The 13,544-nt window shown below is 42.2% G+C and overlaps 1 protein-coding gene across 1 annotated transcript in view; it reads right to left on the bottom strand.

The window, feature by feature from the left end:
* Nucleotides 1-12,903, bottom strand: part of rps6ka1 (ribosomal protein S6 kinase a, polypeptide 1) — a 79,020-nt gene extending 66,117 nt beyond the window's left edge. The window contains exon 1 of the mRNA XM_012864541.3: nt 12,167-12,903. Within this exon, the coding sequence (XP_012719995.1) occupies nt 12,167-12,229 (63 nt within the window). The 5' untranslated portion in view covers nt 12,230-12,903. The remainder of the gene's footprint in view (nt 1-12,166) is intronic.
* Between the last annotated feature and the right edge of the window lie 641 nt (nt 12,904-13,544).

The following is a 13,544-nucleotide window of genomic DNA, read 5'->3' as shown; positions in this document are numbered from 1 at the left end:
CAAAAAGTACAGAACATTAAAAAATTGCGGTTAGATTACGTGCTTTCCGCAGCCATCATCAATCTTCTGGCATCATTCTGTCTCTGTGTTTGACCAAATTAATTTAAATTGGTGGTTTCCTGGAAGCAACTGGGCTTCTAAGTGTAGTCCATCAATTTTCACAATAGTTTAGAACAGGGAAGAACTAGACGGGCACCATGAGCCGGGAGGTCTGTGCCAAAACCATTTCAGATGTGGGTTTGGGATCGTTGATCTGGTGGAACGCCCAACTGTGTCCAACATCTGTTGACTTGAGGAACTAAATGTGAGCAGTCCTTCTTATTTTAGTCAACTACGCTTATTTGATCCAACAGTACCACTAGCAGACCCACAGGATGATGCTACCACCATCATGCTATACAGTTTGCATTGGTCTGAAAGCCTTACTTTGATTTCTCTGAACATCCTTCTTGTCCTTATACGGAAACAGTTTGGCTTGTTCCAGGGGGCTACTACAAATTTCAGTCATAAATTTTAGAACTGAGGCTTCTTTCTTAGTTGAAGGCAGCCTCAGCAAGTTGCAGAGGAGTCGCTATAAAAAAATCTGATTTCTCAAGACAAACCAAAACATACTTTCGGGCGTCTTGAGTTCTGGTTCCCCTGGTGTTTGCCTCGGCACTCTGGGGGTCTTTGGCTCCTCACAACCACTATTGAGCATTTTTCTTATGGATAAACCTTAAAAACACAAGCGCACTCAAACACCTGCAGGTGCTTGGATCCAGGTACTTACAAATTCCCTTCAATACAGGAAAACCCTGTCATTAGCTTTAGCTGTCACCCATTACATCTCATATTAAATAATGTGTATTTTGCAGTGATGGTATCAAGGCGTTGGTTGTTTGTACCTGTGATACTTTATCATTTTGTTTTGCTTTTCTTTTTATATCTCTTTTTGCAGGTGTAGAAGCAGACTCTTCTCTCCCTATTCTGTCCTTTTCCGCTCTTCTATTTTTTTATCTTTTAGTATTTCGTCTCATCTTTTTACCTTCTACCCTCCTGTTTTTGTGTCCATCGAACATGAAAGAGTCTCAGAATAAAATCTAATAAAGCTTTATGCATATATAAATCAAGAGGGGCACTATGGTGAAAGCAGTAATGCTCCATTAGTGAAAGTAAAATCTGTTGGTCTCTCCTTGGCATTAAGACAGCGATTCTTTTTTTTTTTTTTTGATTCCTGCAGGGAGAATTTCAAATTATATGGACAGCTTAATGCTACACTTGCCAGACAGGACAAAAAAATAAAAACAAGAATCCCTGAAGTTCTGCAACTGTACCCTGAACAGCAACATGCTACAACAGCTCATTAAAAGCATGACCTTCATATTAACAACGAGCGTATGTAAACATCTGATAGGAACCTAATTTCGGAACATTGCTTTGCCAAATTTAAACAAGCAAAAAAAAAAAAAAAGTAATATGGACTTCCCTACGTTCTCTCAGATCACCCCTTCATTTTCAAAGCCCACACATCAAAGCGTCCCCGTTTTGTAATGAGGACCCTTTGTTACAAATCTGAAGCCATCAAGCGAGACTGAAATTGTTCTCACAAGTTGACAGTCGCGCTGTCACTCAACGTCAACGTAGAAAAATGTTCAAACCCTTAAATATACGTACGTGAATCCTTCTCATTACAAGAAAACCCACAACGCTCCGAAGTCCGCAGGCATGTGGCTAAATGTGAACACAAGCTTAGTGACCTTCCTGCCTCCTTTCCGCTTTGCTTTGCTTTGTTGTTTTTTTTGCATCGCACTGGAGCATCCTTCGAGCTGGCTTCCTCTTCCTTCACATGGCACAGAAGGAGACAAGCAATGGAGCAATGACAAGCAGTAGCTCTCAAAATTTAAGAGAAATGTATGTGAGCAGTATGTCAACTGTCTAGTGGTGCTGGGAGCAGTGACAGCAGAGCAGCTTTGATGCTGCATATGTCAGAGGAAAAAGAATGTGGAGTTAATTTTTTTCCCTCTGACATATAAAGCATATTAAGAGCATAAAGTGTCCATAACAAGTGAGCGTGAAGAAGTACTTGGTGCAGGAGAGTGAGGGTCATAACGATGGGCCTGGCGAGCAAACTTAGACAGAAAGTCCAGCCACTTGATGCTCAGACTTCCAGTTGATCTGTGATTTTGTGAGCATGCATATAGCCCCGTTTATCCTAGGAAGTAGCAGCCCAGTAGCAGCGGAGACCCTAAAGTGTTTGCATATTTAGCCAACATCATCTTCTTCACGTTCAATTCCAGCCTCATTAGCTCTGCATGGTTGGTCTAAACCGCCCGGTTACTGATGCTTTCCTCCCAAATGCATTTTGTCAATGAGCAAAGATGCATGCATGTGCACACACACACACACACACACACACACACCAAGATACACTCTGCCAAATGGAGTAGTAAACAAATGGGGTATTTGATTCAGTGATGCTGTCAAGTAAGACGTAAAGACATTTTTCATCCCTCGCCCACGTGATCCGAGAGTAAATCTCAGGTCAGTCATGGCTTTCATGGAATAGACAGGTAAAGCCATAATTGATGATCAGAGAGGCGCTGCATTGTAACTAGGCAACCAGGAAACACAATATCCCCTGTTTATATTCCCCCCAGCTGCAAATATAACAGACTAAATTTCTTGTAATCTCATCCGCCAGTCAATGTATCGACAGCTGCTGGCCGACGCCAAAAAAAAAAAACAACAACAGACAAATAGCCACTCCGTTTGGACCAACTGAGTGGTTTCTCCCAAACAGAGAGAGGATGAGAGGCTGAGCAACTCCATCTCTGCACCGCCTCACATAAAGCATGAAGGCACAGGGAGGAGAGCTCAGCCAGTGAGTGAGCTGGGTTATCAACCACGATGCCAGCCCTCCTCCTCCTCCTCCTCCATTCTCATGGCTCTGCGTAGGTGTTCCAAGACATGTTCACACCCGGATTAGAAGAGGCGAAAAGTGAACACACGCATGAAGTGAAAAACTCACACTCGAGTACTTTTTTTGTAAACTGCTGACCACGCCTGACGAGTAAACGTGGCAAACATTCCAAGTGTTAGCCTCGCTTTCTCCCATCTTTCTCTTCATAGACTTGTTGGGCTTGGCGCCTGAAGAACTTGTGCAGTCCTGTTTGACGAATCTAAACAGTTCTACTTTGCGTCAGGCACCGTTTTATGCCTCCTGGCTTTTTTTAAGAGAGCAGGGTTTATTAATCAGGTGTTTGAAATTCTGAAAAAAAAAAATCACTTTTTTTAAAAATGTAAAACAATGACAACACTATTTATTCTAATTTATCAGATTTATTAATGATTCTTTAGAAAGTAGTTTTTAATTTTTGTCTTAAAAATTGAAACAGGTCATTCTGTTTTTTTTTTTACTAAATCCAAAATGAACTTAAAAAAAAACATTAGATTTTACTATATAAAATTGGAATCATCAGTTTTGTATTATTCTTTTAGTTTCACAAAAAGAAATTTAAGAAATTATTTTTAAAACTTGCTTTTTTGTCAAGCATTTCATTTGGCCGTTGATCTGAATTCAAAGTGGAACTAAATACAAGCTTTGAAACATAACTGTAAAACAAGATGGCGGCCCTGCTGTTGCAAAACAATGAAAAACAATGCTAGTGGTATCGCACAATGAGCTAAGAACAGGCTTCACTTGTGTAACTTCAAATTAACTGAAAAAATAGATTGAAGTGCTCATTTAACAGACATATTCAGCATTGCATGCCATTTACTCTCTTTGTGGAAGTACGAGTGCATTAGCAAATTCAAATCATGATTTTCCAAAAGAAAATTATCTTAAAACACTGTCAATTTGAATTAATCGATTAAATCATTTTTCACCCAGCCCTCGTAATAAATCCTAAAGTAAATTGACAAGCCCTTTGAACACCCATGTAAGTGTCCTTCTCTATTGAAGACCTTCAGTCAGCTGAGAAATGCGAGCTCGGCTTTATTTTAAAGTATTGATGAAAGGGAAGCAGCTGAACAGCTCAAGGCTGGTTTCAGTAGAGGAAACGTGCGGTAATGTCAGTCATTGCACAACCTGAGGCTGGTGAAGCTACAAAACTGTAGACTAATATTGTTCTTCAGCGTCAACAAATTTGCCTTGTCGCGCTACAAAAAGGGCTTCATCTAGGAAAACAAACTGGTGCTGCACTAAACTGGTGAAAGCACTGAGACTGCACCAGCGAATGGTTTAAATTACTTACGATGCATCACACACTTCTCTTGGTTTTACAGGATCCAAGTGCTGCATTAGAAGAGGTTGATCAAAATAATGACAAAATAATAGATAGACTGGGAAAGTGGGTGGAATCACCTGGTAATGTGAAAGTCCAGATCTTCCCAGGTAAGCTGGGAATCCTTTGCATCATTTGGACAGCTATAAATCAGACGAGGAGTTCCCCAAGGCTCGTTTCTTGGAACCCTTTTTTAGCATCTACATGATCCTGTTACCTCAGATCATTGGTTCACTACAACATCTCTTCACATACATGTGCTTATGACACAAAACTTTGAATGTCTATCAAAACAATACAAAAATAATGGGTAAAGGCTTCCCCCACTGTAATATAAGCCTAGTGGGCCGCCAGGCTAAGCGTTGTTTGTTACATATTAGCGTTCAGTTAGACTCAATGATTGTTAACATTGTTGTGCATGCAAGAAACTTGGCTGTTGTTGGGTACAAACAGAAAACTGGGGAAATAATAGATCATATCTCAGCAGCCCTTAGAGGAGCAATAAAATAAAAATAAATAAATAAATAAAAATAGTGAGCCCGGTCGGCCACGTGTGCATGTACGTGCATGTGAACGGCCGCATTCACCCACTGATGATCAGGATCTGTTATTACCACAAAAAAATTTAAAATATAATGGTCTTTGACAAAGAAGTTGTCAGATAAGGAAATAGACAAAACGCAGTTTAAAATTGGCCTCGCGTTTCCAGGGTGGAGCATTTGGAGCGAGCAGTTTGACCCGGAGTTAGCTTTACTCCTATGGACAGGTGAGTATCAGCATGAAATCAAATCAATTTGCTCCTTTAATTTATATTTTAATGTTTCTTTATATTACAGTTTATATCTATTATTTTCAATGCAATTTCTTCACTTCTCTTTAAGTTGACTTATGTACCGTATTTTGCGGACCATGATGCACAACGTATTATAAGCCGCACCATAAATTTTTGAGAAAATTGTGCCTTATAGTCCAGAAAATACAGTAAATATGGCTGCTTTGTGTCCCTGTGGAACTAGTCCTGGCCCCTGTACTGACAACATAATCTCATAATACTTTGGCTCACTCAATATATTAAACAATGAAATATTGTCTTGTTTTTTTTATTATTATTTATTTAGCTTTGTGCCCCCATGAAAAACACTGGCCCCATCTTAGCATCCCTGGTAAATTTGGTTTAGAACCGCCACTGCTTAAAGGTCTCATAATCTCACAAAAATCATTGCTGCTGTTTAATTGGAATTTATAAATGAAAATATACGTTAATGTGATTTTTAGGAGCACAACCTTGGAACCAGGCTGATGTAAGATTGCATTTTGTCTACAGGACACTTAAGCATTTCTTTTAATTGTGAGTGCAACACTGCAGCTTTCACTGTGAGACACTGAGGTACATCAGTTTAGAGACAGTTCTGGTTTCAGTCAGATAAAATCTTCTGTCATACCGTACTGTTTAAAGTACATCTTGTGGGGAGAGGCCACTGAAGGGCTAAAGGGAGCAGAAAGTCGTGACTCGGCGTTCCCCTCTCGTCTTTGATGGTCAGCTAACCTCCACCCAGTCATTCACAGCAGATGTAGGTGTGTGATAAATAACTGGGCTGTGCACAAATCTATCTTTGTGTGATTTCTCTTCCTCACTTTGCCCCCACAGAAAATCACAAAAAGGTATTTCCGCTAATTTCCATTTGTGAAACCAGTTTGGTTTCCAAACTAAACAGCTCGCTCTTCGTAATCAGAAAATGAGTCTCATCATCTGCCATCAGATGCAAGCACAACTTTCTGTGCATGCGATAATTGCGTTTCGGGGCACATGGTGGATTTTATCCTCCATCTTTCCTCCAAATTACCCAAAACCGCATCCCGGCTTGTCCCATCTGTCCACATGAGTCGTTAGGCTCTCATGGCCCAGCTCAGATTTTCACTCTCCCCAACATGTTCAGTGGCATGGCCTGCAAACTCACTTCCCCTTATTCTGCTCAATCAATCTGAGCCCCGAGCTGTATCGTTCTGCCATCAGGAACCAGAACGTGCAGCTGGCCGGTAGGATGGAGACGGAGTTATATGGCACCCCCGTTCTGTCTGGCAGTGCTCTGTCCGATCAAATTAATCACAGAATCCGAAAGTCAAGAGGCGAATGCTTTATGTTGGAGGACCGGCCTCTGATTTATGCATCCATTCATCGTAAACTTGCTGTTATTTCAACAAGAACCATACAAATATGGATCACGGAGTAGTAATTATGGGAGCCAGGCGATGGCATGGTATTCTCACAGCATTAAACTTAGCAATCTTCACAGGCTCTCCACCACCATCTGCTCTGATGCCACATGCTACTCGCAAAAACTCACATGCTTCAGAACTCTGTAAATAGACCGCGCGGCATCTCTGTCATGGGTGGCACAGTTTCCAAACAACGGAGAGCTTTGCCTCGCTGCATCATACTCCCCTCCATCGTTCATTTTTTTTTTTTTCAAGAAAGTACAGCGATCTGTAATATTTTCCCCATATTTTTAAGACTCTTTAACTTGTTTTTGAGTAAATTTATGAGCTTGTTCTCAGTCGAGCTCCATTCATGAGTCATTCTGATTTCCTGATTGAGAACGGTGTTCAACACTGGGCCCAGACTGAATCATAAGCGACACCAGACGCATTGTTTCTTCACCTCATTGGCAGGCAAATTCAAAGCAGCAAATTCACTCATTAACCACAGAGAATCAGTGGGAAACTAGTCGCCTTCACACTCATACCTGCTCATCAAAACCTTAATCTAAAAGTTGCATCTTGATGAGGGAGCAATCAGCCAGCTCACAAGTTAAACCTGAAGAGCTGGTGAATAATCATTCTGCGTATCACATTAAGACAGCTAAGTACTGGAAATCTCTCATTCTTTGCTCTTCTTCTGCCAAATCTAGAGTAGCACATTTTCTCACATAATTGCTGTTTTTTTCCAGACTAGTTTTCCTCACAGATTTTATAAAGTTCTCCGCAGTCGAGAAACATTTACCAAGTTGCGATTCATAATCATCATCATCACCTGTACGTTCTTCAAGTCAATAAAGAACCTTTTTGGCTCCTGATTCAAGACTATTTCACAATTGATGCTGTTTTTGACAGTTTCCAGACCAATTTAGATCAACTCTAATTAGGGCTGGGGGATAGGGTTTAAAATGAAATCACAGATTTTATCATGCCAAATCCGATGAATCGATTTTCTTCCCCCTCCTTTTCGTTTCCCAAGAAGAAATTATTTTAGAAACTTGCTTTTATGTCAAGCTTTTCATGTGGGAGTTGACCTGAATTCAAAGTGCAACTAAATACAAGCTGTGAAACAAGTTGGCGGCCCTGCCGTTATAAGCTATGAACATACGAAATGTATGCCGCTAGTGGTTTTATTACGCAATGAGCTCCGAACAGGCTTCTCTTCACTTGTGTAACTTCAAACTAACGTAAAAAAAGTAAGAATTGGTAAATTAAAGCTATGGTAGAAAAAAAAGTTTCCTCTTTACAATATTTTGACTATATATTTTCCTAAACATATATTCAGCATTGCATGCTATTCTCTTCTAACCTGACAACAGCCAGATGCATGTATCGCTCTGCCTAGCTTCACTCACATACATCTGGGACATCGCTCATTGAAAGTGATTTCCCCAACCAAATTTTTGGTCTGGCCAATCAGGACGCAGGGCGGGTGTTTCATGGATGTGACGTAGTGGAGAAGCCACCGTGAGATTCCAACAACAATGGCGGCTCGCATCGAGGAAGCAAGCGTTAGCATTGATGCTGCTATTTCTTCCGTGTTGTCCAATCTATCTGATATTGTTTCATTAAAAGAACATCAGAGAACGGCTCTGAAGGCTTTTGTTGGTGGAAACCATGTTTTCGCCCTTCTCCCGACCGGATTTGGCAAGTTTTGTTTTGGTGGGTGGACGACACGTTTTCCGCGGACCGGCTCGCCAACATAGCGCTGCGGGAAACCCTGCACTAGAGCCGCAAACACATAAAAAAAAAAAAAAGTTTTTTTTTCCCTGCGTCGGTCTCATCAGCGTCACGGGTTAGCTTCGGTGTGAGTGGTTGAAATAGCACGTCGATAAAGATGACAGACAAGTGGCTTATCCAATCATATGCAAGGAGTTTTGATAAGGCCCAGCCTTCAGTAAAGGCAATGCCTATGGCGGTGTCCCAGATGTATGTGAGTGGAGCTAGGCGGAGCGAGACATGCAGCTGGCTGTTGTCAGGTTAATTCTCTTCATGGAAGCTCAATGAGTGCATTGGCAAAATAAAATCTTCCAAAAATGAAATCTTAAAAAAATTGTCCTTCTTCTAATGCAAAATCTATACAAGTTAAGTCATCTGAAATCTGGTTTGTATTATCATTTTATCAACCGTGATCTGTGATTTATTTAACCGTAACACAAATTCAAAACAAGTGTCAACAACAAAAAACTGTGATGTGAGCCTAGTTCTTTATCTGAGTCTGTGTCAGGGCTGCACAACATATCACAGATTAATCTTCATCACAATCAAGACTGAACAATATATCGTCATATCAATATCAGGGTATGTAATATTTATATAGCCATGGGCTGTTTGCAGTGCATGAATTGTTTGCTAATATATTCCAACTGGTATGAGCTTATATTTTACATGCTAATGTAATATGTAGCCCAGGGTCTTCAGGACCTAATGTCCTGCATGTTTTAGATGCGTCTCTGCTCCACCTCACCTGAATTAAACGACTGCATGACCTGAGCAGCCATCAGGGGCTGCAGAGGTCTGTTATTCTGCCATTTATTTAGCTCAGGTGTGTGGAGGCAGGGACACGTCTAAAACATGCAGGACAGTAGGTCCTGACGACCAGCGTTGAAGACTCCTGATTTAGCCAGTTGGACTGATTCTCCCAGCAGCTGATGCCCAGACCAGAGGCAATGAATGGCATTGGCCAAAATGCTCTAGGAGACAGAGAGATGGAAGCACAGAAGACAAAGACAGGAAAGAAGAGAATTGGCATAAGTATAATTGCAACTGATATCTTCATTGCAATATTTAATAATATAATTAACATTGCATGACTTTCTAATATTGTGCGGGCCTAATTGCAGTATTAGTGTGTGCAATACAAACGCTGGAGGACCTTGGGTCTTACCAGGGTCTCCTCCCAGTGGGACGGGCCTGGACGTGCCCAAAGGGAATCCTGAGCAGAAGCCCAAACCACCTTAACTGGCTCGTTTTAAGGAAGAGAAGCAGTGACACTACTTTGAGCTCCCCCCAGAGGATTAAACTCCTCACCCCATTAGGCGGAGCCTGAGCAGCCTCCATTAAATAGCCACCTTAAGGTGGTGGAGGGTGTTCCTGGTGGTTCAGCTTTGGCTACTAGGGCTTGGCTAGCATTAGCCTAATGAAGCTACAGCCTAATGAAGCCACAATCTGCATAAAGAAACATCAGAATCGGGTGCGATGCAAGATGTGTGGCCTCTGAGGATGGTAGCCTTGGCATGCTAATCCTTAGCGCCATAGACTGCCTTTAGGGATGTGGAATGTCATCGCAAGATGATGTTTTGTTTTAATGCAATAGCAAATTCTTTAAGAATGCATCAGGATGTTCCGGTAACATCATTACGAAACCGTGTTGCCATGTAACAATTTCACAGCTGCAGGCAGGTGCATGTGTTTTAAATACGAAACATGCGTCCGGAATAGAAACTATGATTTTTTTTTTATGCTGGTATCTAGATAGACTACTCACTATCTGGTGTCTAGAACTGCAATAAATAAAAATAGGAACACTGCAGAGTTTTGCTGTATTTTTAAAATGATTATCCCAAGTCACATCACCAGTACGGCTTTTTTCCAAAAGTATGGGATATATACCACACGCTTTCCTGATATCTTTAAAATTATTTTGCACAATCAATAGTTGCATCATCCATCAATAAGTCAAAAATCAGAAACCATCCATGAGTGGGAAAACCAAAGTTGAGAAATAGTAAATCCCAACCCAAATTCTTAATTATGTAAAACTCCTTAATTTATCTGAAATTATGCTTTTCAAATTCATTAGATGACCTTTATGTTGCAAATCACTAGGAGACAAATATAGTGCAGGCCAAATTACAGACTCAAACTTGAAGATATGTAGAATTAGATTTCATAACGTTGCATAACATTATGACCACTAACACTGATAACGTTTATCACGGTATCTGTTAGTAAGTGGTTTAATTTAGGCGACAAGTGAACAATTGGACTGTTAAAGGCAGGAAAAGGAGCAGAGATAAGGGTTTGAGTGAGTCTGACAAGGGCCAATTGTGATAGTTAGTTGACTGGGTCAGAACAACCTGGTCTGCAGAGATGAGCGTCTATTTACTGTGGCCAAAGGAAGGAGCATTGGTGAACAGCGACAGTGTCGTGTAAGGCCAAGACTAAATGACGCGCAAGCTGGCCAGTGTGGTCCGATCCAACAGGTGAGACAATGCAGCTCGCACTGTTGAAGTAAATGTTGGTTCTGAAAGGTGTCAGAATGCAAAGTGCATGCCTGGGGCTGCCTAGTGGCACTGTGGCAGTCCAGCCAAGGTGCAGATTTCACTTCCAAAAGAACCAACGTCTGACCATCTGAACTGGAGCACACAGCAGTGGAAGAAGGCGATCTGTTCTCTTCACAGGTGGTCGGTTTATCTGGGGAACCTGACCTGTTCTTAACTAAACGTTGTCAAAAACATTTGTCCTCCGACAAAAACGACATAAAACAATTCCTAAAGAACGAATAGATATGTCCAAAGCCTAACGTGTTGGTTAAAAAATATAATGGAGACAAAAACACCGAAGAACACTGAAATCCAATGATATTGCATCTTAGCTGTCGTCAAGGGAGGAAAAAGTGGGGAAAAATAGCCAATGCAACTTGATTTAAAAGTCAATTCAAATAAAAGTAAACCTTTGTTTCCTATTGCAAGACCGACATTTCACTCCATTCCACGGTACATAGTTAATTTAGAAGTAAAGAAATTATTTTTCCTTAACATTTCAGAGGCCATAACCAAGCATTCCTCTACGATTTTCCTATTTCTGTGGACTAAATTTACAGTAAATGTGTCCAATAAGAAAAACTAGGCTAAAACCAAAACTTACTACAGGCGATTAATTTGAGACAGAACCTACATTTCATTTTAGCCAAATTAGTCAAACTTGAAGAAAAGAGCTTTCGAAATCAAAACCGGAGACTTGTGGTTACCAGGATGCATGATGGGTAAACAAAATGCAAACTGGCAGAGGCAGTTTGCTATTTTAGGCAACTTTCCACTGGGAAAACCAGGTCCTGCCATCCCTGTGGAGTCCACTCTGACACACTTCACCAACCTGAGCATCCCTGCACACCTGCAGCAGGATCTAATGGATCTGCTAGTAGTCTCCATAGACTCAACGGGTGAGGGCTAATTGATCAACACACTGTTAGGACAAGAGGTCATAATGTTATGCCTGATCTGTGCATACAAGTCACCATGAGCTGGAAGTTGAAGTTTGTACTGAAACTCCTAGAAGCAGATCAGGAACCTGCTTGTAGGACCATCTCTGGTGTTTTAAAGTTCTAAGGAAGGTTTGAATTTGGCCCTGACATGATGAATATGAAAGTTACACGAGTCTTTTAATAAGAACTGGACAGAGTAATGGTGAAAACTTAAGAGCTTCCCACAAAGCTGCTTTCAAAGCGTTTCATTCAGAGCTGAGCAGCGAAGAGGCGCAACTTTGGCTCTTGTGAACACTTTCAGCATCGGGTGAATGGAGGATTTTTTTATTATTATTTTTTTTTACGAGTTTCCCTTTGATACAAATCGCTCCAGTTGAACTAAAACTAGCCAAACACACGCAAACATAAAACAAAAAACACACATTTCTCTTCTCTTTACCTCCGTTTCCAGCTGCACCAGCTCCATTGTGGGCCATGGCTCTGCGATTTGTGCCAGAGGCATTTTGTCAGGAGCTTTTTCCCCAAGTTTCCCTTCAGCCGCCGGGGTGTGAGGGTGAATGCGCTCTCCTCGGAGTCGCCTGTGTCGCTCTTGTCAAGCGCAAGTTCCAGAATCTCCCTGTTCGGGTCCCAAGTCCAAGAGGAGCAGATTTAGCAGCACTTTGTTCTCCGCCGGGAGCAGGAGAGGACAGGAGAGGAGAGGCTCGGTTTGCAGCCAGCAGCAACGATATTCCCCTGAACTGTACTGATTTTGGAGTCTGCTGGTCTGATTTAGTTGATTTGTTGGGAGCGATCGACCTGGTGCGAGGAGCGCAAACACCGGAGAGCAGTTTCCTTCCAGGTGAGCGCGTCTGGCGTTGCAGGAGGGGAGAGGAGCGGAGCGCAGCAGCAAGCAGGGGGGCTAATCCGGGCTCCTTTAATTACCAGCGCGGCGCACAGAGTCTAATGTCACACCAAGGATCACAGCCAGCCGCTCTCTCGGTCGACGTCCTCGCAGGTCTTTGCGTCCTCCTTCCTGTGCGCGTACGGTTTCTCCCGGTCAGGAAAGGGGAAGACTTCCCTCCATTCGCCAGCAGCTTCCCAACAGGACGCAGAGCAGCGCGCACGGAGCTCCGTGTGTTGTATGGCTCCGTAGTACGAGCTCTCTCTCCCAGCTCGAGCTGTCATTGGCAGACTCCGTCGGCGATTTTTATCCAGCCCCCATTTCTTGCGCTCGTTCCGCCCAGGCCCGACTGCGCCACCGTCCGGCGGACAGGAGAACTGTAAATACGTAATGCAGAGCGGAGCCCGCTGCTCATTGAAAGCCCTGCCGCCTTCAGGCGTCTTGTTGCTGAAGCCGATTCCATCAAGTCCAATAAACGGGGATATTTGTGATTCTCCCCAGTGCAAAGTGAACTTCAAGTGAAACCAATATATTATAAAGATTTAATATATATTTCAGGCTTTTATTTTGATGATTTTGCCTCACAGCTAATGAAAGCCGCGAAAATTCTCTGAAATCTAGACGGATAAAATTATTTTTTTAGGAAAGAAATGTGATGTTATAGCTGTCACACTCGTGTGTAAGACTGCAGACCAGATAGGTGTCCTGCAGAAAGGCTTTCACGCCCTCCACGGTGACAGTAAACCTCAACAGGACATTGCTTCACAAACTGGCTGTTCAGTGTGGCGTATCCAGTTATATCAGCTGAAAGTTTTGTGGAAGGAAGAACGTGGGGTTGAAATAGGGGTGCAAGCAACTGGGGTAGCTTCAAAAATTAGAGGGACGGTGAGGTAAAGCCACAGCGAGCCCAAGGCCATTGCAAGCTAACCAGCTGGTG

This window comes from Fundulus heteroclitus, chromosome 19 (assembly GCF_011125445.2).
Source record: "Fundulus heteroclitus isolate FHET01 chromosome 19, MU-UCD_Fhet_4.1, whole genome shotgun sequence".
Taxonomy (NCBI): Eukaryota; Metazoa; Chordata; class Actinopteri; order Cyprinodontiformes; family Fundulidae; genus Fundulus; species Fundulus heteroclitus.
The sequence above is the reverse complement of the archived record's forward strand: the minus strand, read 5'-3'. Positions and strand labels throughout refer to the sequence as shown.